This window comes from Taudactylus pleione, unplaced genomic scaffold (genome assembly GCF_031769625.1).
Source record: "Taudactylus pleione unplaced genomic scaffold, aTauple2 ptg000454l, whole genome shotgun sequence".
Classification (NCBI taxonomy): Eukaryota; Metazoa; Chordata; class Amphibia; order Anura; family Myobatrachidae; genus Taudactylus; species Taudactylus pleione.
Window position 1 is genome coordinate 9,048,365 of NW_028284856.1, and position 26,626 is coordinate 9,074,990.

The 26,626-nt window shown below is 45.0% G+C and overlaps 1 protein-coding gene across 2 annotated transcripts in view; it reads right to left on the bottom strand.

Annotated features, from left to right (window-relative positions):
* The window catches only part of TMPRSS9 (transmembrane serine protease 9), a 129,083-nt gene that overhangs the window by 31,868 nt on the left and 70,589 nt on the right, over window positions 1–26,626 (bottom strand). For both annotated transcript variants that reach the window (XM_088448367.1, XM_088448366.1), the window contains 2 exons: window positions 12,957–13,299; window positions 1,787–1,958 (listed from right to left, as the gene is read on the bottom strand). In XM_088448367.1, coding sequence (XP_088304493.1) covers window positions 1,787–1,958; window positions 12,957–13,299 — 515 coding nt within the window. The remainder of the gene's footprint in view (window positions 1–1,786; window positions 1,959–12,956; window positions 13,300–26,626) is intronic.

Below are 26,626 nucleotides of genomic sequence, written 5' to 3' on the forward strand. Positions count from 1 at the left end.
TCTAATAAATAGGTTTCCAAAATGATGTGAATGATAGTTTACAAATGTACTCAATAACCCCTCAATCGCCAGACGTGTTCTATAACTTAGTGACCAGATAATTTCCTCCAAATATCTGCAATGTATGTCATTTTAAAAATGGAGTTTCAAATGAGTTATAATGCAATTACATTTTTGTTCCTTAATATTGTATAGTGTACTTTATAGTGCATTAGCGGACACATGGAGAATGCAGCTAGAAATTACATAAACTAGGGATTTGTATAATCAAATGTTCTTTACTATCCAATTCTTTATAAAAGAAGATGGCTCCTTCTCACACCCCATATTCAGCATTTTAAATATTATTCGATGGTCTATCTTGCTATTGTTAGCTCTTCCATCAGTCAGTTATTGTATGTTTCCAAGTGTTTGGAAGCTTTTATAAGAACCTTCAAACAGTGCATGTTTCTGCAATAGGGTAGCCCTAATAACTATGGGCCTGATTCAGACCCACTCGCGAGCGGCTGTACGCTCGCAAGTGGGTCGATGGTCTGCACTGAGCATGCGCACGACGGAGGGAGCTCCGTCGTGCGCATGCGCCAGACACGACGAGCGAAGGACTTTCCTTCGCTCGTTGTGTCCGATCAAAGGGGGCGTGCTGTCAATGTTGATTGACAGCACGCCCCCTTTGGTGGGCGTGCCGGGGGCGTGCCTCCCTGACGGGGGCGTTCCCACGGGAACGCCTCCCGTCAGAAGCCGGCCCACTGACATCACTAGTGATGTCAGTGGGAGTGATTTTGGCTCTGATAGAGCCAAAATCACTCCGGAGCTTGCGGTTGAAAACCTCAACCGCAGGCTCCGGCTCGCAATTTCGATGGTCGCGATGGTCACGACCATCGCGGCCATCAAAATGCACGCTCGTATAGCCTGTGGGTGGTGACCCACAGCTATACGAGCGTCCAGGAGGACGCTCCATGAAAAAGGAGCCCGGCCCTCATGCAGAGCGTGCGCTCTGCTCAGAGCGTACGGCTCTGAATGAGGGCCTATATACCAAGAAAAGAAAAACCTCTACTAAAGGTATTTTACCTGAATTTGACAGTGTGTGCAAGACAAATATGGTGAGATATTAATGCAAGAGTTGAGGTGAACACATAAAGGACAAATGACAGGGGACATATTTTGAAAAGTCTACATTATTGTCGCATATGTTTGCCATCTACTACATAATTCTTTAGGATCATATTTTTTTAGGGATTTAAATAAATACAGCTCTGAGTGATGTTATTTAGCACTTGTCCATTAATCAGGATCTACCCCCATAACATATTATTTAGTTACTTTTAGATTCCCCTTTACAATGCCAAAAAGTAGAGGTTGCAGAGCAAGTAATGTTCAACAGCTCTAATAACTGAATAGAAATTGAGATTCGCTTGCGACAATTCCCAAATGCAGACTCCCATTGTGCTGGAAATCCTGACATCTGTTACACTGCTGTGTCAGGAGGTCTTAACACATTCAGGGGGAGATGTGCTAAGCCTTGGAGAGTGATAAAGTGATAAAGTACCAACCAATCAGCTCCAACCTGTCATTTTTCAAACAGCCTGCAAAGTGTCAGAAGCTGATTGGTTGGTACTTTATCACTATCCACGACTTAGTACATCTCTCCCTCAAAGTCAGAATTCTACTTTTGATGCAACAAAGGGGAATGTATTTTCACAGTTTCAGCCTTTTCTTTCTCTACCCAATCATTTTAAAGGGAACAGTCATCCTCATGAATTTATACATCATGGCAGAGAATACTCACTGGTTAAAGCAATGAGCAGCAGAAACCAACCACCGATCCCCAATTATTGTTGCCCCACAAAAATGATGGGCGCCCTCCTTCAGACTGGCTTGCCATGGGACTTCCCCTCTGACAGCATCTAATCCTCCTACTATTTTGTTGGGTTTTGTTAGGCCGGGACGGCTGCCACATTCTGCAATGATAATTAGTTCTTAGTATTTACCAACAAATCAAGGCAATTTTCTTTTTACCGTTTTGCAATTCTGATTTCTTGAAAATAAAAATACTACTGTATCTACAATGCCAAGTTTTAAAAATATATTTTCTATTGACATATTTATAAAAAATACTATATGAAAATTTCCAAATTATAAGCAATCTACATGATAATAAGGACTCCTCTAATTGGAAATAGTAGTCAGTGCTGTATTTCACACTTAAGTACATACCAGATGTAGAACGGAAAAGGTTTTGTAATGATTTTGTCTTTTATTTTCATGTATTGCTGGCCATACGCCTGCACGATTTCGGGCCGATTCCCCGATTTCCGATGAGTCACAAGATGGATCTTGTGAAAATCGTGTATTCTAGTAAGATACAATCCGATGCGCGCTCCCGCAGCTCCTATAATCGGATCTTATGATCAGATGTGCAGTACATCTTGTCCATCGTATCGTGTGCAGATTGTGCCATTTATCTTTTTCATGCAATCCATCGTGCAGCAATTTAAGTCATTTCAATGACTGTTTCCCTTATGAGCCTGTGAGACACAGAATCGATCTTACGACAGATCGTGTGCTAAGAAAAATAACAAAAATGCTGCCGGGACTGCCAGGAAGCTCCGGGGAATCGTAGGGAAATCGTATGATGAATCTGATCTTATGCTGGTCGTGTAGGTGTATGGCCAGCATATAATAGGCCTGGCCAACATGTGACTCTCCAGCTGTTGTGAAACTACAAGCCTCTGTACTCTTTACCAGTTGATCGGTGGGAGGGTATGCTGGAACTTGTAGTGGAGAGCCACAGGTTGGCAAGGCCTGATGTTAAATGTTTCTCTTTTCTTGGTCTGTACTAACCACCCAGGGTTAGTACAGCCAGAGTTGAGCCAGGGAAAATGAGGCGCTAAGCCAGGTACTAAAGAGGGGTTGGAGTAAATTGAAAAACAACTAAGGGGGAGTGAATAGTTGAATTATGGGAAAGGGAACAGGCTTGGACATCAAGGCTGTTTGCTGTGCCCTGTAATTTCCCATGTTTGTAACTGAAAATAATAGAAGTGTTGGTTTGAAGACTAGCTTGTAGAGACTTTTGGTCAAGGCAGTCATTCTCTCTGCCCATAGTCTGGCTCAGAGGTAGCCGTGGATGAATGAATAGCCCATTTATCACCAAATTTTTCAACAGTTCTATTAATGGAATCAGTATGATTTACCGCCGGCCGCATGGAAGCCCGGCAGGGGTAAAGATCCCAAAGCTACAAAAGGTAAGTATCAACCAACCTTTTTTTTACCCCCTAACCCTTACCCTCTTTTAGGGATGCCTAACCCTAACCACTCCCTCTAAGTGCCTAGACCTAACCCCCCCCTTCCCCGCAGCCTAAACCTGGGGGGGGGGTCAGGATTTCGACGCCTGTCATTTGTACCTTGCCAGGATTAGACAGTCAGGAAGCCGGCGGTCGGCATTGCGACCGTCGGCTTCCTGATTGCATCCCCTATTAATTGGGTGTGGATTGAATGATAGGCAGTAAAAAGGTCGACAGTGTCTAGAAAGACACCAGATGTTAGACAGTTAATAGGTCGACAGGGACAAAAGGTCGACACACTAAAGGTCAACAGGGACAAAAGGGCGATGTTTGCATGTTTGTATATGCATTCATATGGACACTGATGCATGGGTTTCAACTGCTATGCTCTTTATTCAGCAATTTGCAAACTATAGACATACTGTACACCAGACTACACCCACTTCCCAGCATTCCCCATGGTCCTAGGGACCGTCACTGAAGATCCAGGCTTTCACATACAGTTAGGGAGTGTCTACAAACATTAGGCATATCTAATGCAATAACATCACAGTCGACACAATTTTTTTTCTTTTTCTAACCCTAATTTTCACCCTGACCCTTCCTCCTGGTTCCTAACCCTAACCGTTGGGGTAGGTGTCTGACCCTAACCGTCCCTTCTAGTACTTAACCCTCCAGTAAGTGCCTAACCCTAATCATCGTGTTAAATGCCTAACCCTAACCTATTGGATAAAGTGCCTAACCCTCCGGTAAGTGCCTAACCCTCCGGTAAGTGCCTAACCCTAAAAACAAAATAAAAATAAATCATGTGTCGACCATCTGTACATGTCGACCTTTAGTGTGTCGACCTTTTGTCCCTGTCGACATATTGACTGTCTAACATCTGGTGTCTATCTAGACATTGTCGACCTTTTTACTGTCAATCTATAGACTGGATCCCCAGAAATTACTCCAAACAAATACCATAATTCCATTTTGGATACTAACAGATATATTACATTATTTCTTTTAAACCTGGTATAAATTTTTTGCACAAAAGAAATGATTTTTATCCTGCACAGGACTGAAGAACATAAGTAAATATAATTTGCTAAGATGGAGTATGATCAAACATGTTGGAGGGACGCCCCTGGGTAAATAAGTATAAATGTATACCAGAGTTGTTTTGCAAAAGGAGCAAAAGCGAAAAAAGAAAAACCCTTTGCAAAAGGGTTTTTATAAATGCTTGTACATATACATATGAAATTATGTGATTATATTAATTCATAGGAGATTAAGGGGTTTATTTATCAAGCAGTGAAAAACTTAGTGAAGCGGATGTCACGGCCAGGGTATTTCAGCATGGCGCTAGGCGGGTGTTACCTGTGAGGTCGTTGTGGTGCGGGCTGTCTGGTGGCGGAGCTGGTGTCTGGCGGGGGACTTTGGCTGCGCGTGTTGTTGTGCGGGCCTGTTGTCACTCTGCGCTGGTAAGGCCTGGCGGTGTCTCCGTTCCGTTTGGCATGGGCGCCGCCATTTTGCCTTCTGGCCATGTGATGCGGCTGGCCAATCCTGGTGAGTCACTTGTTCCCTCCGGCCAGTAACAGCATGGCATGGGGTATTTAGGAAGGGTCAGTGCCTTCCTTCTTTGCCAGTGCAACGTGTATCTCAGCCTAGCTGAGAGGGAGTTCTCTGTGCTTATCCTGTTCCTGTGAATCGCTGTCTGCCAGTCTGCCTGTCAGCTTCTAGCTTCCGCTGGACTACCCCGCTTCCTCCACCACCCTTGCCCATACCTGAGTGCCTGAGCCTGCTGACATCCTGCTCATTTGCCTTAGTTCACTACCTGCATACCTGGCTTATTATTTCCTGCATCACTACCTGCATACCTGGTTGATTATTCTAGTCTCACTACCTGCACACCTGGACAGTTCTAATTGTTTCTACTTGGACATTAACCCATTACTCCCACCACTGAACTCTAGTGCACGTTTATATATACCTGGACTTTTATTTACTGCCATATTTTATGTCTACTCAAGCACCTATTAAAAAACCTAGTTTTATATTCAAACCCGCTTCTGTGATTGCTCCTGCTACCACCCGGGTCCACAAACAACCCAGAACATAACAGTTTGCACTGGCCCCATGGAGCCGGCCATGGGTCAGGAGTCAGGAGTGGATTTGTTCCGGTGCATTTCTGGTCGTTTAGAAAATCTGGAAAACATGCAGCTTCAGATGGTTCAATTCCTGCAAGAGATGTCTAAGCGACAGGATAGTTTACAAACTCCTTTTCTACCCCTGGAGTACCAGCAACCGCATCTGCATCAGCATCTGGGAATACAGGAGGCAGATCATCTCCCCGCTTACATCTTCATTTAACGGCAACCCTAAACTCTGCCGAGGATTCCTAAATCAGTGTGACATACATTTTACCCTGCAGCCTGACAACTTTCTAACTGCAAGAACTAAAGTGGCTTATATAGTCTCTCTGTTATCTGGCCAGCCCTTGGAATGGGCTTCCCCACTCTCGGAGCGCTCAGATCCGCTGCTGGATAATTACGCAGGCTTTGTGTCATCCTTCAGGAGGATTTTCGATGAAGCTGGGCGTACTGTATCAGCATCATCAAACATCATGACACTGAGACAAGGGGTCATGTCAGTCAATATGCTGTGCAATTTAAAATTTTAGCATCAGAGCTCAAATGGAATGAGGAAGCCCTCACCTCGGCCTTCTGTCATGGGTTGTCAGACCGACTAAAGGATGATCTAGTCAATCAAGAGCTTCCTACTAATCTGAACGACATGATTTCGTTGTGTATAAAAATTGACCTACGCTTCAGGGAACATCAGGCTGAAAAACACAGAACTGACCGGCAAAGGTCAATTGCCCCCGCCATTTCTACCCATCCCATTCCTTCTCCTACTGAAGAGGAGCCTATGCAGGTGAATCATACACACCTCTCCAAAGAAGAACGTCAGAGAAGAATGCAAAAGAACCTCTGTCTGTACTGCGGAGAGTCCGGTCACCTGCTGATCTCCTGCCCCCGTAAACCGGGAAATGCCAAATCCTAACTGACCCTGGAGACATCAAGTTAGGAGTTATGAGCCCGTCTCCAAAAATGTAAGATTTCATGATTACCCTAGCTTTGGATCTTAAACCCAAACCTGTCTTTGCTACTGCTTTACTTGACTCGGGAGCAGCCGGAAATTTCATGACGTCTAGTTTCATAGATAAATTTCAGATTCCTTGTTTGTCTCTCAACCAGGCCATCTCTCTGACCTCTATAGACGGACGCCCTCTAACTAACGGGATAGTCACCAAGGAGACTCAACCAGTATTGGTCCAAATTGGGGCACTTCATTCTGAGTCCTTAAAATTCCTGGTGCTATCAGAGGCCTCTCAAGAAATTGTTCTTCGTCTACCCTGGTTGCGTCAACATAATCCCAGGTCAGATTGGAGTTCTATGCAGATTCTGTCATGGGGTATGGACTGTCAGAAATGCTGTCTTCCAAAAATTCGACCTGTAAGAAAGACAGTTCCATTAGTTTCTTCTGCCATTCCCAAGGAATATCAGATGTTCGCCGACGTGTTCTCTGAGCAGCAAGCAAATATTTTACCTCCTCATAGAGAATGGGACTGTCCAATTGATTTGATACCTGATAAGATACCACCTCGTGGTCGTACCTATCCACTGTCCTTGCCTGAGACTCAAGCCATGACCGAGTACATCCGGGACAACCTGGCAAAGGGGTTCAATTCTCCCCTCTACTTCACCTGCCGGAGCTGGATTTTTCTTCGTTGGCAAGAAGGACGGTGGTTTAAGACCATGTATCGATTATCGAGGCCTTAATGACATTACTGTAAGGAATCGATACCCTCTTCCCCTGATTACTGAGTTGTTTGATAGGGTCAAGGGCTCTGTCATTTTTTCTAAATTAGATCTGAGAGGGGCTTACAATCTCATTCGTATTCGAGCTGGCAGTGAATGGAAGACCGTTTTTAATACCAGAGATGGACATTTCGAATATTTAGTAATGCCTTTTGGATTGTGCAACGCCCCTGCTGTCTTTCAGAGTTTCGTTATTGAGATTTTCCGGGACCTGTTATATGTTTCAGTTGTTGTCTATCTGGACGATTTACTGATTTTTTCATCCTCTGTAGCTAAACATCATGAACATGTTAAAGAAGTTTTGACCCGTTTGAGAAAGAACCACCTTTATTGCAAACTGGAGAAGTGTGTCTTTGGAGTGCCCAGTGTACCTTTTCTCGGCTATGTAATTTCTGGCTCCAGTTTGGAAATGGACCCCAAGAAGGTACAAGCAATTCTGGATTGGACCCGACCTCAGACACTGAAAGCCATCCAGAGATTGTTGGGCTTCGCCAATTATTATAGACGCTTCATTAAGGGATTTTCTACATTGCTGGCTCCCATTACAGCCTTGACCCGGAAAGGTGCTAATCCTGCCCAATGGTCACCTGAGGCAGAGTCTGCTTTTCATCTTCTAAAACAGGCCTTTATCTCAGCACCTGTTTTTCGACAACCAGATCTGGACAGGCCTTTTTTGTTGGAAGTAGACGCATCATCTGAAGCTGTGGGAGCAGTCCTGTCTCAATGTTATGAGGACAATCGAGTCCATCCTTGTGGATTCTTTTCTAAAAAATTGTCACCTGCCGAAAGGAACTACACCATAGGTGAGCAAGAACTACTAGCTGTAAAGTTGGTGTTGAAGGAATGGAGATATTTGCTAGAAGGCGCTAAATTTCCATTTACTGTATTTACGGACCATAGAAATCTCCTATTTCTCAAAAACCTTCAATGTGTGAGTCCTCGTTTGGCCCGCTGGGCAATATTCTTTGCCAGGCTTCAGTTCACCCTGACCTTCCGGTCTGGAGCACTTAATCAGACGGCTGATGCCCTATTGAGATCTCTCCTCTGTAATGATCAATCTGAAAATCAAAGCAATACTCCTGTCTTGGAATCAAGAGTTTTCGCCGCATTACAGGTTCAGCCTCCTACAGGAAAATCGTTTGTGGTCCTGGAATTAAGGAAGCCGCTTCTCACTTGGGCACATTCCTCTCACTTCGCAGGGCACTCAGGCACTCGGAAGACTTTGGAGTTCCTGAAAAGACACTATTGGTGGCCTTCTATGAAGGCAGATATAATGGATTTCATCTCTTCCTGCTCCTCCTGTGCCCAGCATAAATCATCACGACAAGCTCCAGCTGGGGAATTGCTTCCACTACCCACTCCATCACGTCCATGGACGCATCTCTCCATGGATTTCGTCATAGACCTGCCAGTCTCTCAAGGCTTCAATACTATCTGGGTTGTAATAGACCGATTCTCTAAGATGGTCCACTATATACCTTTGAAGAAGTTACCTTCTGCTCCTGACCTGGCACAGTTGTTCGTCCAACACATATTTCGTCTTCATGGCCTTCCTGCTGAAATTGTCTCTGACCGTGGTGTGCAGTTTACTGCAAAATTCTGGAGGGCTTTGTGTTCTGTTCTTCAAGTGAAGTTAAACTTTTCCACGGCCTACCATCCGCAAAGCAACGGCTCCACCGAGAGAGTTAATCTAGAGACTATCTTAAGAATGACATCTTCCCAGGACAATTGGGCTGCCTTGCTGCCGTGGGCCGAGTTTGCACATAATGCTTCCTACCACTTGTCAACTAACCAAACGTCATTTCAGGTTGTTTATGGCCTTCATCCTCGTGTTCCCGAATTCCGAAGCCTGCCTGTTTTTGATGTTCCGGCCGTGGAGGACACGGTGCGGAATTTTGCTGCCATCTGGACTCAAGTACGGTTTGATTTGCTGAAGGCATCCTCTCGTTATAAGACCCAGGCCGATAGGAAGCATAGAATAGTTCCACGCATGCAAGTTGGAAGCCAGGTCTGGTTGTCCACCTGGAATCTTTGTCTGAGAGTTCCTTCAATGAAATTCGCACCATGCTTCATTGGGCCCTTCACCATAACAGAAGTCATTAATCCAGTGGCCTATCGTCTACAGTTACCCCCATACCTAAAAAAATCCCTAATTCCTTCCATGTTTCCTTATTAAAGCCCCTAGTTCTGAATAGGTTCCACAGTGCTCTACCTGCTTCTCCTCGAGTCCAGATGGACAGAGAAGTTGAGTTTGAGGTCGCCCAGGTCTTGGACTCTCGTCTATGCAGAGGTCATCTACAGTATTTGGTAGACTGGAAAGGTTACGGTCCAGAGGAACGTTGCTGGACCGATGCTCGTGATGTCCACGCTCCCACGCTCATCAGGAGATTTCATTCTGCCCATCCGGAGAAGCATGGTGAGTGTCCTGAGGCCACCACCAAAAGGGGGGGATACTGTCACGGCCAGGGTATTTCAGCATGGCGCTAGGCGGGTGTTACCTGTGAGGTCGTTGTGGCGTGGGCTGTCTGGTGGCGGAGCTGGTGTCTGGCGGGGGGCTTTGGCTGTGCGAGTTGTTGTGCGGGCCTGTTGTCACTCTGCGCTGGTAAGGCCTGGCGGCGTCTCTGTTCCGTTTGGCATGGGCGCCGCCATTTTGCCTTCTGGCCATGTGATGCGGCTGGTCAATCCTGGTGAGTCACATGTTCCCTCCGGCCAGTAACAGCACGGCATGGGGTATTTAGGAAGGGTCAGTGCCTTCCTTTGCCAGTGCAACGTGTATCTCAGCCTAGCTGAGAGGGAGTTCTCTGTGCTTATCCTGTTCCTGTGAATCGCTGTCTGCCAGTCTGCCTGTCAGCTCCTAGCTTCCGCTGGACTACCCCGCTTCCTCCACCACCCTTGCCCATACCTGAGTGCCTGAGCCTGCTGACATCCTGCTCATTTGCCTTAGTTCACTACCTGCATACCTGGCTTATTATTTCCTGCATCACTACCTGCATACCTGGTTGATTATTCTAGTCTCACTACCTGCACACCTGGACAGTTCTAATTGTTTCTACTTGGACATTGACCCATTACTCCCACCACTGAACTCTAGTGCACGTTTATATATACCTGGACTTTTATTTACTGCCATATTTTATGTCTACTCAAGCCTATTAAAAAACCTAGGCCCTCATTCAGAGCCACTCGCTATTTGCGGTCGTTCGTTCTAAAACAAGGGGTGGCTATTCAAATGAACCGTTCGCTGTTTGCGGTCTGTTCACGCCTCTAGGTCTGAACGTGCGAACAAAACTTGCATTTGTTTTTTGGAAAAATACGCCCCCTGGCCGCTCGCATCCTACGTCATGTCCGCTATTTATTAGATTAATCGAGTACATCGACAAGGGTATGAACTGCTCGCTATTCTTGGGGTTGGTGTTTGCTACCACAATTTTGCAAGCAGTTCTGACTATAAAATAACCCAGTGACGTGGTCAATGACGCTGCTGTTTTAAATATGCACACCCATAAAACGCCCGTTTTGACCTTTAAGCACGCCTGCGTTCTGATTTCCACTCCCCATTTTCAAGCACCTTCCCCTGTTACCACCCACATACGCCTCTTTCTGTCACTCAAAATAGCAGGCATTCGCTGTTTTGCGAGCACATGAATTTCGGCCGCATTGACTGGTTAGCGCATGCGTATAACGATCCGTACGCATGCGCAGTTGGGCTAACATCGCTCGGAACGAACGAGCGGCCGCTTACGAGCGGCTCTGAATCAGGCCCCTAGTTTTATATTCAAACCCGCTTCTGTGATTGCTCCTGCTACCACCCCGGGTCCACAAACAACCCAGAACATAACAGCGGAGCAGTGAAGTTGCCCATGGCAACCAATCAGCTTTGAGGTAACATTTATTAAGTACAGCCTATAAAATAATAGGTTGGAGCTTATTGGTTGCCATGGGCAACTTCTCCACTGGTCTGCTTCACGAAGTTTTTCACTGCTTGATAAATAAACCCCTAAGGAAGTAGTATTTTGTTACGGTTCCCATAAGGAATAAATGGTGATCTTGAAATTATACACCTATTCCAGAGGTTGAAAGTCTAGCCTGAAATGACCCATCCTTTGATAAAACAGATAAACAACTTGACACGAGCAGGCCATTTTAGATTTAAACAGAGTAACCTCTGGTGAGATTTTAAGCAAAAGGAAAAGTGACAAGAAAAATATATTTTTGGAAATATTGGCATTCTATTTAATCTTGTGGCGGAAAGAGTAGACACAGAGAACATTGAACATTACTTTTTGGGATTATGATGGAGTAAGTGTTGAAAATGAATAATTAAAAATGCCAATAATTCCTAATTATGCTGGCATATACCATATTTTTTATTAATCGCTAGATTTTTTCTCAACTCGCTGACCACATTTTGACAATTGCTCGTGGGTTTTGGACATCAGGCACCATTTTCAAAATCACAACTGCATATTAGCATTGTATGACTATGGGCCTGATTCAGCTTTGGGAATAGAGGCCCTGATTCAGAGCCGGATGCTCTGAAAGAGCGCTCGCTCTGAATCATGGCGGGTTTTTTTTTTGTGCAGCCTCCTGGCCACTCGCATAGCTGTGGGTGACCACCCACAGCTATAGCGAGCAGCCAGGTTGATGGTCGCGATGGTCAAGACCATCGCGACCATCGGGCTTGCGACTAGACCCTTGTGGTAGGGTCTTGTGGCCACAAGCCCCAGAGAGATTTCGATTCTAACAGAGCCGGAATCTCCACTGACATCGTCAGTGGGGCCGCCCCCAAATGGCAGGCGTTCACATGGGAACGCCTCCGTTTGGGCAGCCAACCCCCCCGGCCCACCCACCAAAGGGGGCGAGCTATCACTCAACATCGACAGCTCGCCCCCTTTGGTGCGGGACCCGGAGCGACGGATTGCCCGTCGCTAGCCGGGTCTCACGCATGCACACGACGGAGCCGGCTCCGTCGTGCGCATGCGCTGTGGGCCACCATCGACCTGGTTGCGAGCACTCAGCGCTTGCGACCGGGTCTGAATCAGGCCCAGAGTGAGAATTAGCACTTAACTGTGTACCTGGACAAACCATGTTGCAATGCAAGAGGTGTAAATACGTAATTTTTTTTGCATGTAGGGTAAATACTGGCTGCTTTTGCATGTAGCTCACAAATACTGCACAGCTTTATTATTGCTCTATAATTTACATGTCAGTTTGGACACCTCTTTACCAAATCTAAATCTCTCGGCACATTTTAAATGTGCCCCACCTGCAGTGCAACATGGTTTCACCAAGATGATCAGTTAAATCTCACTCTGTTCCCAAAACTGAATCAGGCCCTCTGTTACCTATTTAAATCTTCACCTTTCTCTCTATTGTTAGGATACAAAACTGCATCAAGCATTAAATTATTTATAAGAAAAATAAGAGAAAAAAATTCATAAGTCCCCATGAATCTGTTTTCCTATAAAAATGTATAATTTTATGTTAAGCAGACTCGTCTTACAAGGAATGCAAAATCTCACTGAACAAAACTAATCTCCAATGTCTGATAACACGTTTGGTGACTTACGTGTAAAAAAAAACATAAAAAGTACAGTTGTACGAACACAATACAATATGTTAGATAAAATGTAGCATTGCTTTTCATTGGCTAATAATGCATTTCATTGTTGTACTATCTCCAAATATCAAAAGTATGCTGCCTTCCAGTCTGTGAGTCTGCCTTCTCAGGGAGTAATCTTACAGGTCTTAGCGCAATAGTTTTCACACACCAAACATTGAGCTGTTTTTTTTAACTCTGTCTACGCACCTTGAGGCTTGGATGTGCTGAGGGGTTTCTGGGTTGGTTTTGCTGGCAGGGTACTGCTGCCTGGCTTAGACTTGGTTGTGGAATGCCTAGTCAGTGGTCTAGCAGTGGTGGCCTTGGGGTTGGTTGTCTTTTTTATACTACTGGTGGTAGTAATCAAGCTTGTATATAGTTCCAGTAATGTAGGTGCTGAAATGACATCTTGAATCCAGTTTCTAACCATGCTTACTCTCACATAGACCCCAGGTCTTCTGGCTTCAGCACATCCCACTCCCCAGCTCACAATGCCTGCCAAAAAGAATTTGCCTGAAGCTTCCTCACAAACCAGAGGTCCACCTGAATCACCCTGCAAGGATACATTTTATGTTGTTACTTTATCTATTAACAATTGATTGGTAAAACATTTAGACAGAAGTGTATAATGTTGATTGACTAATTGCAGTTTAAGAAGTAAAGCATGAAAAAGGCTACAGTAGTAGCCGAAACACGTTGCTGCTCTCCACACAAGCCACTGAAGCTATTCCCCATTTGGAACCAGATGCTGCTACATTGACAACCAGCCTGAAAGACATCCTGTGAGTTTTGGATTCATTGTTAGACCACCGCCCAATTAGGTGGGTCTCCCAGGTGCATTCTCCTCTGGCGTTCCATGCTGGATAGTGGTTGAGACTGAGACGGATTGTCCTGCCCGCAGCATCCTCCGGTGTTCACTCCAGATGCGGATCTGAGTCACGTGACTGCTGACGGAGGTCCCGGCGGCTGTCAGCACAAAGACGGGCATTGACTCCGACCACGAGAGAACAAGCGGGCTACAGACGTGTTGGACACTTATGCTCAGCATCTCCCGCTGAACTATATCAAGCAACTCCAGCTCCAATCTCCTTTGTGTAAAGGGACGGCATGGTTCTTATCTACAGGTATTCATCGGCAGCTTTAATTATCTAGGTACCCAGCAGAACTCTGCGTGACTGGTTAATGCACAATAGGGTACATTTCCACTTGCTATATACAGGCGTGTTTTTGGATCACACGGTCAGCCTCACTTTCTATATCTGAGAACGGCCATACCATCTGTGACTTTGATACTAAACTGAAAAAAAACTTTTTTCAACGGGTTCCTTTAATATCATTATTGATACATTGTTGGGGATAGCTAGCCAGTAGCTATAGGCTATATCATTGCCTTTATAAATCTAATTTGCTACAGCATTATATAGTTCATATCTATACAGGTATATGACTTAGCCAATAATATAGGAGAGTGTGTTTTTAGATTTTGGAGCCTGATCAACTCCCTAAATCTGCATGCTTGCGTTACATTTATTATGAGCTAATTTAGCAGTGCTGATTATTTATTTCACATCCACTATATTGTGTTTGCATTTGTGTTTTTTGTTTTTTGTTATTATTTTAAAGTATTAAACTTTTTTATATATTGATGAGTCATTCCCATGTCTCAACCTAAATGTCAGAGCGCAGTTTTTTTCTTCTATAGCTTATGCTTGTGAGGTTGGCAATCACCTCTTTAATACTGCTGCACTGATATTTGAATTACTGGCTCATTAGCGCTGAGGTGTTTTCTGTAAGAAGTAAAACATATCAATATGAATATCTTCCCAAAGAAACAGTCCTAACGAAAGAGCACTTATTTTCTGAACCCAGTTGCCTATTCTGGCAGTTTTTCAATCCTTAGGACAAGCTCCAAGTCCTGATAAGATGAATGTTATCAGTATTGTTACTTACTATTAAACTAAATTCAGTTTTTCAATCCTTAGGACAAGCTCCAAGTCCTGATAAGATGAATGTTATCAGTATTGTTACTTACTATTAAACTATTCAGACAGCAATGTCTGAAACACTTCAGAGTGGGGAGCAAGCATGCTACTAAGCTTTTATCATTCATCTTGCTCATCTCATGTTGGATTTGGGACACTCCAGAGAACCTAGAAAGTTATAGTCATATGCACATATACTCAGTGGTCACTTTTTTAGATATACTTGTTTGTAAACACTCACTCATGTGGCAGAGACTGCATAAAAGCAGGCATATATGATCAATAGGTTAAGTTGTTGTTCAGACCAAACCCCATGGGGAGAATGTCATATAAGTGACTTTGACCATGTAATGATTGTTTAACACAGACAGAGTGGTTTAATATCCCAGAAACTGCTCATCTTCTGGGATTTTCATGCACAACAGTCTCTAGAATTTACAGAGAATAGTGGGAAAAACAAAAAACACAAAGGATAGAATGGCCAGACTGGTTCAAGCTGAGAGAAAAAAAAATAGCTAATTATGATAGACTAAAATAATGAAAATACTGCCTACATGCAGTGTTCTCCCCACGCTGTTTTTTGCAGAAGCATCGCCCGGTAGAAACAGCCTACCGCCCGGCACTTCCCCTTGCCCAAATGTGCCGCGTCCCCGGTCACCCTCAATATGTCCTTGTTGACACGCACTTTGAGAGTGGAACCAATGTGCCGCTTCCGGGGGAACCTGATGGCAGTTACACCGTCCCCACGTGCAGCAGGGTCCGGCTCTGTTCCTGCGGGAACTTCCTGTGGTTACCCCAGTGCTGCTGCCCATGTGGAGCTGGCGTAATCAGCTGTCAGGTAACAAGTTGCTGCTGCGCTGTGTTACACATAGGGGTGTGCACCGGCCACTTTTCGTGTTTTGTGTTTTGGTTTTGGATCTGGATCTTTCTTCGTGTTTTGGATCTGGATTGGTTTTGCCAAAACCACCCTTCCGTGTTTTGGGTTCTGGGTTTTGTGTTTTGGATCTGTATTTTTTTTTAAAAAAGCATAAAAACAGCTAAAATCACAGAATTTGTAGGTTTTTCTGCTCCTATGCTATTATTAACCTCAATAACCTTAATTTCCACTCATTTCCAGTCTATTCTGAACACCTCACACCTCACAATAGTGTTTTTATGTCCAAAACGTTGCACCGAGGTAGCTGGATGACTATGCTAAGCGACACGAGTGGGCGGCACAAACACGTGACCCATCTAGGCGTGAAACTGCAGTGGCAGACAGGATGGCAGTTTGAAAAACTAGGCCCCAAACTGTACATAATGCAAAGAAAAAAAAGAGGTGCAAGATGGAATTGTCCTTGGGCCCTCCCACCCACCCTTATGTTGTATAAACAGGACATGCACACTTTAACAAACCAATCATTTCAGCGCCAGGGTCTGCCACACAACTGTGGCTGAAATGATTGGTTCGTTTGGGCCCCCACAAAACAAGCTGGCAATTAATGTGTCCCTGCACAAACTGGCTCTATGGAGGCAAGATGTCATCCTCATCCTCCTCATCCACCGATTCCTCACCCTCTTCAGTGTGTACATCCTCATCCTCACAAAGTATTAACTCGTCCCCACTTGAATCCACCACCACAGGTCCCTCTGTACCTTCTGGAGGCTGGTCTCCCTGGAAGAGCTGATAATTCATTTTGATGAACATCATCTTCTCCACATTCTGTGGAAGCAACCTCCTACGCCTTTCGCTGACAAGGTTCCCGGCTGCACTAAACACTCTTTCGGAGTACACACTGGAGGGGGGGCAACTCAGGTAAAATAGAGCCAGTTTGTACAGGGGCCTCCAAATTGCCTCTTTTTCCTGCCAGTACAGGTATGGACTGTCTGCCATGCCTACTTGGATGCTGTCACCGATGTAATCCTCCACCATTCTGTCAATGGTGACAGTATCATATGCAGTGACAGTAGACATGTCAGAAATTGTTGCCAGGTCCTTCAGTCCGGACCAGATGTCCAAACTTGGTCCTGCCTGCCCTGCATCACCGCCAGCGGGTTGCTTAGGATACCTAAGTTTTTTCCTGGCAGCCCCAGTTGCAGGAGAAAATGAAGAAGGAGCCGTTGACGTGTCACGTTCCGCTTCAGCTGACAGTGTGTTCACCAGCAGGTCTTTGCACCTCTGCAGGCTTGTGTCGGCCGGAAAGAGAGACACCACATAGGCTTTAAACCTAGGATCGAGCATGGTGGCCAAAACGTAGTGGTCTGATTTCAACAGATTGACCACCCTGGAATCCTGGCAAAGCGAATGAAGGGCTTCATCCACAAGTCCCACATGCCGAGCGGAATCGCTCCGTCTTAGCTCCTCCTTCACTTTCTCCAGCTGCTTCTGCAAAAGCCTGATGAGGGGAATGACCTGACTCAAGCTGGCAGTGTCTGAACTGACTTCACGTGTGGCAAGTTCGAAGGGCTGGAGAACCTTGCACAACACGGAAATCATTCTCCACTGCGCTTGAGTCAGGTGCATACCCCCTCCTTTGCCTATGTCATAGGTGGATGTATAGGCTTGTATGGCCTTTTGCTGCTCCTCCATCCTCTGAAGCATATAGAGGGTTGAGTTCCACCGCGTCACAACCTCTTGCTTCAGGTGATGGCGGGGCAGGTTCAAGAGTGTTTGCTGGCGCTCCAGTCTTCGGCACGCAGTCGCTGAATGGCGAAAGTGGCCAGAAATTTTTCGGGCCACCCAAAGCGTCTCCTGCACGCCCCTGTCGCTTTTCAGAAAATTCTGCACCACCAAGTTTATTGTGTGAGCAAAACATGGGACGTGCTGGAATTTGCCCAGATGTAATGCCCGCACAATATTGGTGGCGTTGTCAGATATCACAAATCCCCAGGAGAGTCTAAGTGGGGTAAGCCACTGGGCGATGATTTCCCTCAGTTTCTCTAAGAGGTTGTCGGCGGTGTGCCTCTTACTGAAACCGGTGATACACAGCGTAGCCTGCCTTGTAACGAGCTGGCATTTCTGAGATGCTGCTACTGGTGACGCTGCTGCTGTTGCTGCGTAAGGTGATACATCTACCCAGTGGGCTGTCACAGTCATATAGTCCTTAGTCTGCCCTGTTCCACTTGTCCACATGTCCGTGGTTAAGTGGACATTGTGTACAACGGCATTTTTCAGGACACTGAGGACACTTTTTCTGACGTTTCTGTACAGTCTCGGTATCGCCTGCCTAGTGAAGTGGAATCTAGACGGGATTTGGAACCGGGGACACACTACCTCCATCAATTGTCTAAATCCCACTGCACTAATGGCGGATACCGGATGCACGTCTAACACCAACATAGCAGTCAAGGCCTCAGTTATACGTTTTGCTTCAGGATGACTGCTGTCGTACTTCATCCTCCTCGCTAAGGACTGTTGGAGGGTCAATTGTTTAGTAAAAGTAGTGGTGTTCCTACTTCCTCTCTGGGATGATGAACGACTCCCAGCAGCAGCAACAGCAGCAGCGGCAGCAGTAGGCGTAGCAATGCAGGATCCTCCGGAGGAATCCCGGATAGGAGAGTCAGTCATGCCAGTGACATGGCCTGCAGGACTACTTCCGATCCTAACTAAGGAGGAAATTGACGAGGAGGGAGTTGACGGTGTGGTTTGCAGGCGCTTGGATACAACAGGACAACGGGATTTAGGTGTCCCTGGACTGCTTACGGTCTTAGCCAAAGTTTCTGAACTTGACAGTAACTTTTTATGAACGCGCTGCAGGTGCCGTATAAGGGAGGATGTTCCTAGGTGGTTGACGTCCCTACCCCTACTTATTTCACCTTTACATATGGTACATATGGCAAGACAGTTGTTGTCCGGATTTGGATAGAAATATTGCCAGACCAAAGAGGTGGAATGTTTGGTCTTCTGCCCAGGCATGACCGTGATGGGCTTTTTCATCCCACGGACAACAACTGTCTCCCCCGGAGCCTGATTTAAACAAACCACATCACCATCAGAATCCTCCTCGCCAACTTCCTCCTCAGCGCCAGCTACACCAGTATCCTCATCCTGTTGTACTTCAACAGTGACATCTTCAATTTGCATATCAGCAAGTGGACTGTGGGTGCTCCTTTCAGCACTTGCAGGGGGCGTGCAAATGGTGGAAAGAGCCACCTCTTCCCGTCCAGTGCTGGGAAGGTCAGGCATCGCAACCACCACCACACTTGGACTCTCCTTGGGGATTTGTGATATCTTCTTAGAAAGCACAGTTCTTCGCTGTGCTTTTGCCAGCTTAACTCTTTTGATTTTTTTAGTGGGAGGAGGGCTTCCATCGTCATGTGAAGCTGAACCACTAGTCATGAACATACTAGGGATCGACCTTAGCCGTTCCTTGCCACTCCGTGTCGTAAATGGCATATTGGCAAGTTTACGTTTCTCTTCAGCTGATTTAAATGTCTTTTTCAAGGTCATTTTCCTGAACTTTGCCATTTGGGATTGTATGTGCCCTCTACTATGACATTGGGCATCGGCCTTGGCAGACGACGTTGATGGCATGTTATCGTCTATGTCATGACTAGTGGCAGCAGCTTCAGCACTAGGAGGAAGTGGTTCTTGATCTTTCTCTATTTTATTTTTATCGGAGAAAGTTTGGTCCTCCATTTATGTTATATCGATTTGATATATACGTGCGGCTAAACACAGAAAATAATTTTTTTTTGGGTTTGGACTGGAGTGTACTTTGTGGGTTACAGCACCCTTTAACGGTCAAGCCAGCCGGCCCTTTACTTATGACACAGGCGCACTCTTGGCACTACTTTGTTGATGCACGTGCGGCTACTGCGCACACAATTCACAAACACAGAAAATAATTTTTTTTTGGTTTGGACTGGAGTGTACTTTCGGGGGTTACAGCACCCTTTAACGGTCAAGCCAGCCGGCCCTTTACTTATGACACAGGCGCACTCTTGGCACTACTTTGTTGATGCACGTGCGGCTACTGCGCACACAATTCACAAACACAGAAAATAATTTTTTTTTGGTTTGGACTGGAGTGTACTTTCGGGGGTTACAGCACCCTTTAACGGTCAAGCCAGCCGGCCCTTTACTTATGACACAGGCGCACTCTTGGCACTACTTTGTTGATGCACGTGCGGCTACTGCGCACACAATTCACAAACACAGAAAATAATTTTTTTTTTGGTTTGGACTGGAGTGTACTTTCGGGGGTTACAGCACCCTTAACGGTCAAGCCAGCCGGCCCTTTACTTATGACACAGGCGCACGCTTGGCACTACTTTGTTGATGCACGTGCGGCTACTGCGCACACAATTCACAAACACAGAAAATTATTTTTTTTTTGGTTTGGACTGGAGTGTACTTTCGGGGGTTACAGCACCCTTAACGGTCAAGCCAGCCGGCCCTTTACTTATGACACAGGCGCACGCTTGGCACTACTTTGTTGATGCACGTGCGGCTACTGCGCACACAATTCACAAACACAGAAAATAATTTTTTTTTTGGTTTGGACTGGAGTGTACTTTGGGGGTTACAGCACCCTTTAACGGTCAAGCCAGCCGGCCCTTTACTTATGACACAGGAGCACGCTTGGCACTACTTTGTTGATGCACGTGCGGCTACTGCGCACACAATTCACAAACACAGAAAATAATTTTTTTTTTGGTTTGGACTGGAGTGTACTTTCGGGGGTTACAGCACCCTTAACGGTCAAGCCAGCCGGCCCTTTACTTATGACACAGGCGCACGCTTGGCACTACTTTGTTGATGCACGTGCGGCTACTGCGCACACAATTCACAAACACAGAAAATAATTTTTTTTTTGGTTTGGACTGGAGTGTACTTTCGGGGGTTACAGCACCCTTAACGGTCAAGCCAGCCGGCCCTTTACTTATGACACAGGCGCACGCTTGGCACTACTTTGTTGATGCACGTGCGACTACTGCGCACACAATTCACAAACACAGAAAATAATTTTTTTTTTGGTTTGGACTGGAGTGTACTTTCGGGGGTTACAGCACCCTTAACGGTCAAGCCAGCCGGCCCTTTACTTATGACACAGGCGCACGCTTGGCACTACTTTGTTGATGCACGTGCGGCTACTGCGCACACAATTCACAAACACAGAAAATATATTATTTTTTTAGCACTTGGGGGGAGCACCCCTGATGGACAGAGCACCCCCTGGACAACACTACAGCACTCCTTTAGGACTGGGACACTGCACAGGACTTTGGAGTGGACACAGCCCCTATGGAGAACTGACTGCACAACACAGTCCAGCCAGCCCCTATGGACTTTGAAGTAGTGGACACAGCCCCTATTAACAACAGCAGCACAGCACAACACAGCCAGCCCCTATGGACTTTGAAGTAGTGGACAACAGCAGCACTACACTACACTACACTACACAGCCCTAACTCCCACCCTCCCTCTTCACTGTCCACAGCCGAGTGAGAAAATGGCGCCGACGTGTGTACCTTATATAGGATCCAAAACCCGCGAGACTCGGAAGGCGGGAAGATGACGTTTTGCCTCGATTTCAGATCCGAGTCAGGCGGGAAAAGTCGAGCCTGACTCGGATCGGACTCGGATCGGGGGGGCTCGGGGGGGTTCGGATTTCAGAAATCCGAACCCGCTCACCCCTAGTTACACAGTCACCTGTAGCCCCGGGTGCCGGTGTGAGCGGCGTAATGCGGGGGCACCAGGCTGTACTATGCCAAAAGCGGTAGCAAAGTCTGATGTTACTTCCACTCCAGTATTACTGCTGGCGCGCATGGGGTATTCAGTGTGTGCACTAACTAGCTACACAACTTACTGTAAGCTCCCTGTTCCCATACACACTAATGCTGTCTTGTTTAAGATAGAAGCGCTAAATTCCCCGAAGCTCTTATATACAGCTAATACATACGTGTTTTTTCCTATATGCATAATGTGCTGTAAAACCATTGAGTTCTGGTGTAATCACTTTAGTGTTAATGAGGAAAACTTATACTTATAAGGAATAATGACTTGGGGGAGACGGGCATATTTCTACCGGCCCCTGTGCCATTTTTCCACAGTGTCCCCCCCAAAAATCTGTGGGGACAGTATTTGGGAGCCTGCAAGTGGGGCCAGTATCTGTGGAGCTGTAGAAAAACATATATTCTGTGTAGCCTTCAAGTGTGGACAGTATCTGAGGGTTGTGTTAATGATAATTTCTGTGGTGCCAGCAAGTGGGGCCTCTAAGAAGAAGAGGAGAATTAATATATAAATTGTTATTTCAAGTTTAAATCATTATAAGGTCAGGATTTAAAACATTTTATTATTGCGAAGGCCCCTACCAGGCTACTTCTTGATGCCACCCGGCTGGAAAAAATTTCTGGGGAGAACACTGTACATGCATTTCATTTTAATACATTGTCAAAAAAAATATTATCATTCATATATATAGTGCCATTTCATTAATAATATGAACTATATTTTTTAAAAATGAATGATTGATCCTTCAAGTTCATATGGATAAAACAAAAGGCTGGTTTCCAAGCAATGGAATCCTATGACTGTTAATGAAGACCAGCCAAAGACTCTAGAGCACAGCGGCTTTTTAAGGATTGTAAGGAAGACGGTCTCACTGGGCACAACTTTTATTATATCATTTTATATAAATTCATTAAAACATCTCGGCCTGGGGAAGAAGTTCTAAAGGGGTTTTGCAGAGAGGTAACAAAGAAGACTCTTTTGGGCGGCACGCTTTTATAATGGTTGAAATAATTCAAAAATAACTTTTATTATATACCTCTAAAATAGTGTAGATAACTCAATAATTTTGTGTGTGGGTCACTGTTCTTTAAGTTAAAAATGTATGTATGTGTCTGAAAATAAAACTCCCTATAATTCTTGTGATTAAGTTTAGTAATTAAGGTGATGGTTCTTAAAAAACAGCTAAGGAGGTATTGAGGCAAAAATGTGAGCATAATCTCAGCTCACGTGAATCTGTGTTTATAGATTTATACTAAATGCTAAGGGGTAAATTTACTAAGAATCGAGATTGGTCGAGTATAGTTTTTTTTTTTAATCTTGATTTGCATCGCCGAATATCGGATGATTTTCCTGTTTTTCATCACTGAAATTTACTAAGAAGTGAGTTTAGCTGAAAGTGAGATGGCCGATGGTGAAGCAGATTGAGATATTTCCCCCAAGTTGCATGGGAAGATGAGATTACGCACCCGAGATTGCAGTGTTTTCTCTCTGCAAATCTCTCCAGAGCTAGCAGCCTGCACATATCAGTGAGTTATGTGAAGGCTGCTTGTGTGTAAAAGAAGGGTTACATTTTGTTAAAAAAAAAGACGTAGGGTCTCCCTCCAAAAGCATAACCAGCCCTGGACTTGTCAGCCAGTCCTGGTTTTGAAAATTATGGGGAACAAAATTAGTAGGGTGCCTTCGTAATATAGGAAGTAGGAACCAGAACCTGGCTGCAGGGCCAGTGCTAGTTTTAAATATAGGGGGAAAAAAATTGCGTTGGGGTCCCCCTATATTTAAAACCAGCACCGGACCAAAACCGACCAGGGTGTAATGCCACAGCCAGGAGACCCTATTACCGGGTCTCCAGGGCCAAAGCATTCTCACACCAAGCCGGTCAGGCCAAGCCGGGGATCTCAGGGGAGGTGGGGACCCCCACAAGAAGGGGTTCCCCCTCTCCCAAAACCCCAGGCTTGGTCTGAACCCCTGGGCTGTGGGTACGGGGGTAATAAATTATAAAATCAAAGTAAACTATTGTATTTTACAGTGGAACTACAGGTACCAGCATGCCTGCCCTTTGGCACTTGTGGAACTACAAGTGCCAGCAGGCGGCTGGCACCTGTAGCTCCACTGTAAAATAAATAGTTAAATAAAGACACAACACACACACTGTATATAGAACAAGTTTATTACACACATACCTCAATCACATATACTTACCTGTACCAGCCGGTCTGTCCTTTTCTCCAATGTAGAAATCCGTGTGGAATGACCTGCAAATAAGATCCTATACTCACCTCCATCCTGGTTCTGCTCTCCGTAGCATCCAGGGTCTTGTTAAAACAACAAACCAACTTACCCGAACATGTGTAAGTATATGCTCGCAAAATTAGATGACATCTTGGTAAATTTGAGAGATGTATCTTTTAGGTGAAGTACTTCCGCGTTGTCCCGATAGTGAGTTGATTCGAGTTTGCTATCTCACCTGAGTTTTACGAATGAGAAGAAAGATATCTCTCTCTAACTCACCCGACTTTGCCTTTAGTAAATTTGCGAGATGAAAATCATGTCTAAACTCACCCGAGATTGGCATCTCGACCTATCTCGAATCTTAGGGGTAAATTTACTAAGTATAAGCCGAGATTATTCTTTGGTACAGCTGAGCCTTTTTAACCTGTTAAATTGACGTGTTGGGGACCCCTGATTTGTGCCATTTTAGGGCGTGACCGCGTGCCACGCCTCCATTCTCGTCACGCTGAGGGATGGTCCAGTGTTACGGGAACTCATCGGACATGGGGGTGTGGAATGAAGGATGCGTGAGTCATCCATCACTGCTGCTCGCCGCTCTGTGACACCATCTGAGGGGGTTACACCAAATTAGCAGAGCAGCTCTGCTATTTTGTTGTCACCCCCTTGGATGGTGTCACCTTGCGTGGCCTACATACCTTTAGTGACGCCACTACATATCACACAAATAAGTCCCTAGAAATGAGCATAACATTCAATAGAAAATCACTAATTATTTGTAATGTTTTCATTACTATCTGGTACAATAATGTTCCTATTTATGGGACTGGTTAACACTCATTGCCGCTGGTCATACGAAGGGCCCCTGCAGTTCTTCGGCCTAGGGGTCCCGAATTCCTAAATCTAGTTCTGGAGACGGGGGCCATGCAACTCAGAATTCCCTGCTAGAGCCCCCTCCTTCTGTCACCCGGGGCACATGAGCCTATATACCCCTGTTAGAATGTACATATTTTACATCTAGCATAGAGCAGGTGCAAGTAGTAGAGAATAATATTAAACCAGATATATTTGCTGTCTAAGGTGTGTATGCAAAGACGCATGAGACTCTGAAAATGCAGTAATTATTGAACAGTGATTTTAGGAGAGTGGTTTTGATTGATACCTAGCACCTTCCTCAACATGTTACAGGACACCTCTTTCTGAGGTATGCTGTATCATTCCAAAAAAGTGCTTATTATTGCAGCTAGTTTGTTTTGTTTGTTCTGAAATCAATCATTTGGAACCCCATTCTTTAATCAATGACCCAACCATGCCAGGCAGTGCATTAACTGACCTAGGCCAGTATTCAATTAGAGGCGAAAAGCTGCGAATGCCAAAAAATTTTGCCGATGCGCGGTTTTGGCCACTTTCCAAAGTATCTCCCTATTCAATTCCAGGACGTTTTCACATGTGCAAAAAACGCCATTGGCTAAAACAGGCGAAAAAGTTTCTTCACCCAAAGGCAGGAGAGAAGTGCAAAATCTCTATTTTGAGCTAAAAATGTGGGGACTTGGTACAGAACCCTTAGGACACCCCCTAATGACTATTAAAGCAAAAACAACGTAAAAAAAATCCAAATACCCAACACAAATGTCATGTCATTTTTGGGGCGAAAAAGTAAAAAATTATGGAAAATGTGTCTAAAGTATTGGGACAGGTATTTTGGGGGGCTGTATGGAAGGGGCAGGTGCATTTTTATAAAGTGTTTTAAAATGCACTTTATTAACTCCAAAATACACTAGTACCCATAAAAGTATGAGATAACTTCGCCTCAAAACAGGCGAATGAGGCGAAAACATCGCGCTTATAGCGGATCTCGGCTTTTCGACTAATTGAATACGGGCCATAGTTGCAAATGATGTGACCTGTCAGAAATGCACAGTGGACGGCTGCCGGAGGATAATCTTTCAATAGCTGCCAATAACAGAGGGAACTCCCAGCCCCTCTGCATCCCTGCAACCTCCCCCAGTGTCTGCCATGTTCCTGATCAGGAGCAGCCGCTGGAGAAATGTAAATTAACCACCCCTCAGCCACTCACTGTATACCTGGCGACTGCTCAAAGGAGCAGCCACTGGGGAAATCAAAGTTGCGAGGGTCCCAATATTCCAAACATAGATGGTCCGATATAAAAAAATTTATGTAAATGTTATTTGTTTTTTTTTTTTAAATTATATATTTTAAATAAAAATGTGTTAAATAAGTTTTAAAATAGATGTACTTAACTTAATTCAATCATAAAAAAATCCTGACAATTTCTGATCGGATTTTGGAAAAATAAAAATTGCCAATTACGTGGTTAAACCCTGCAGTAGCTCATGGGGAAGGGCTTCATTAAAACTCTAGTTGCCAAACCGTGGACACTGCCACATCTATTTTTTGCTCTCTAGTAAATGAAGAAACATAAATTGTAAATAGAAAAAGGGCCATATGTTATAATAAAATGTTTTTGCAATTCTTTGTATTCAGTAATTTTAAGGATTCCTCTTTTGATCAATGTGTTATATGCCTAGATGTTATTTTCCATCCCTAGCTCCTGTATCTGAGAGTAAATGTGGAGAGCTCTCATGCCTGGCTTCTCTGTCTCCAATGATCACGGTCCAGTGCACATAGGGATCATGGTTCCAGGGCAGCCCCTGCTTGTCTTACAGTCCCGTTCACACCTAATCCTGCAGCCGTTGGCTGACTAGACAAACCACTTGTTGTGTTTCTACATTAACTGTGTCTCTCACATATCACTCTCAACCCTCTTTAATGACGGTCATGTATTCCTAAATGCATTTACTTCAGGCCCATCAAACCCGTATAAAACGTTTACATTATAAAATAGGGATTTACCTGATTATGATGCACAGTATGTGTTTCAAACAGAAAGGGTTGTAACATGTTACTAGGAGATGTATCTTTTGCAAGTACTTGAG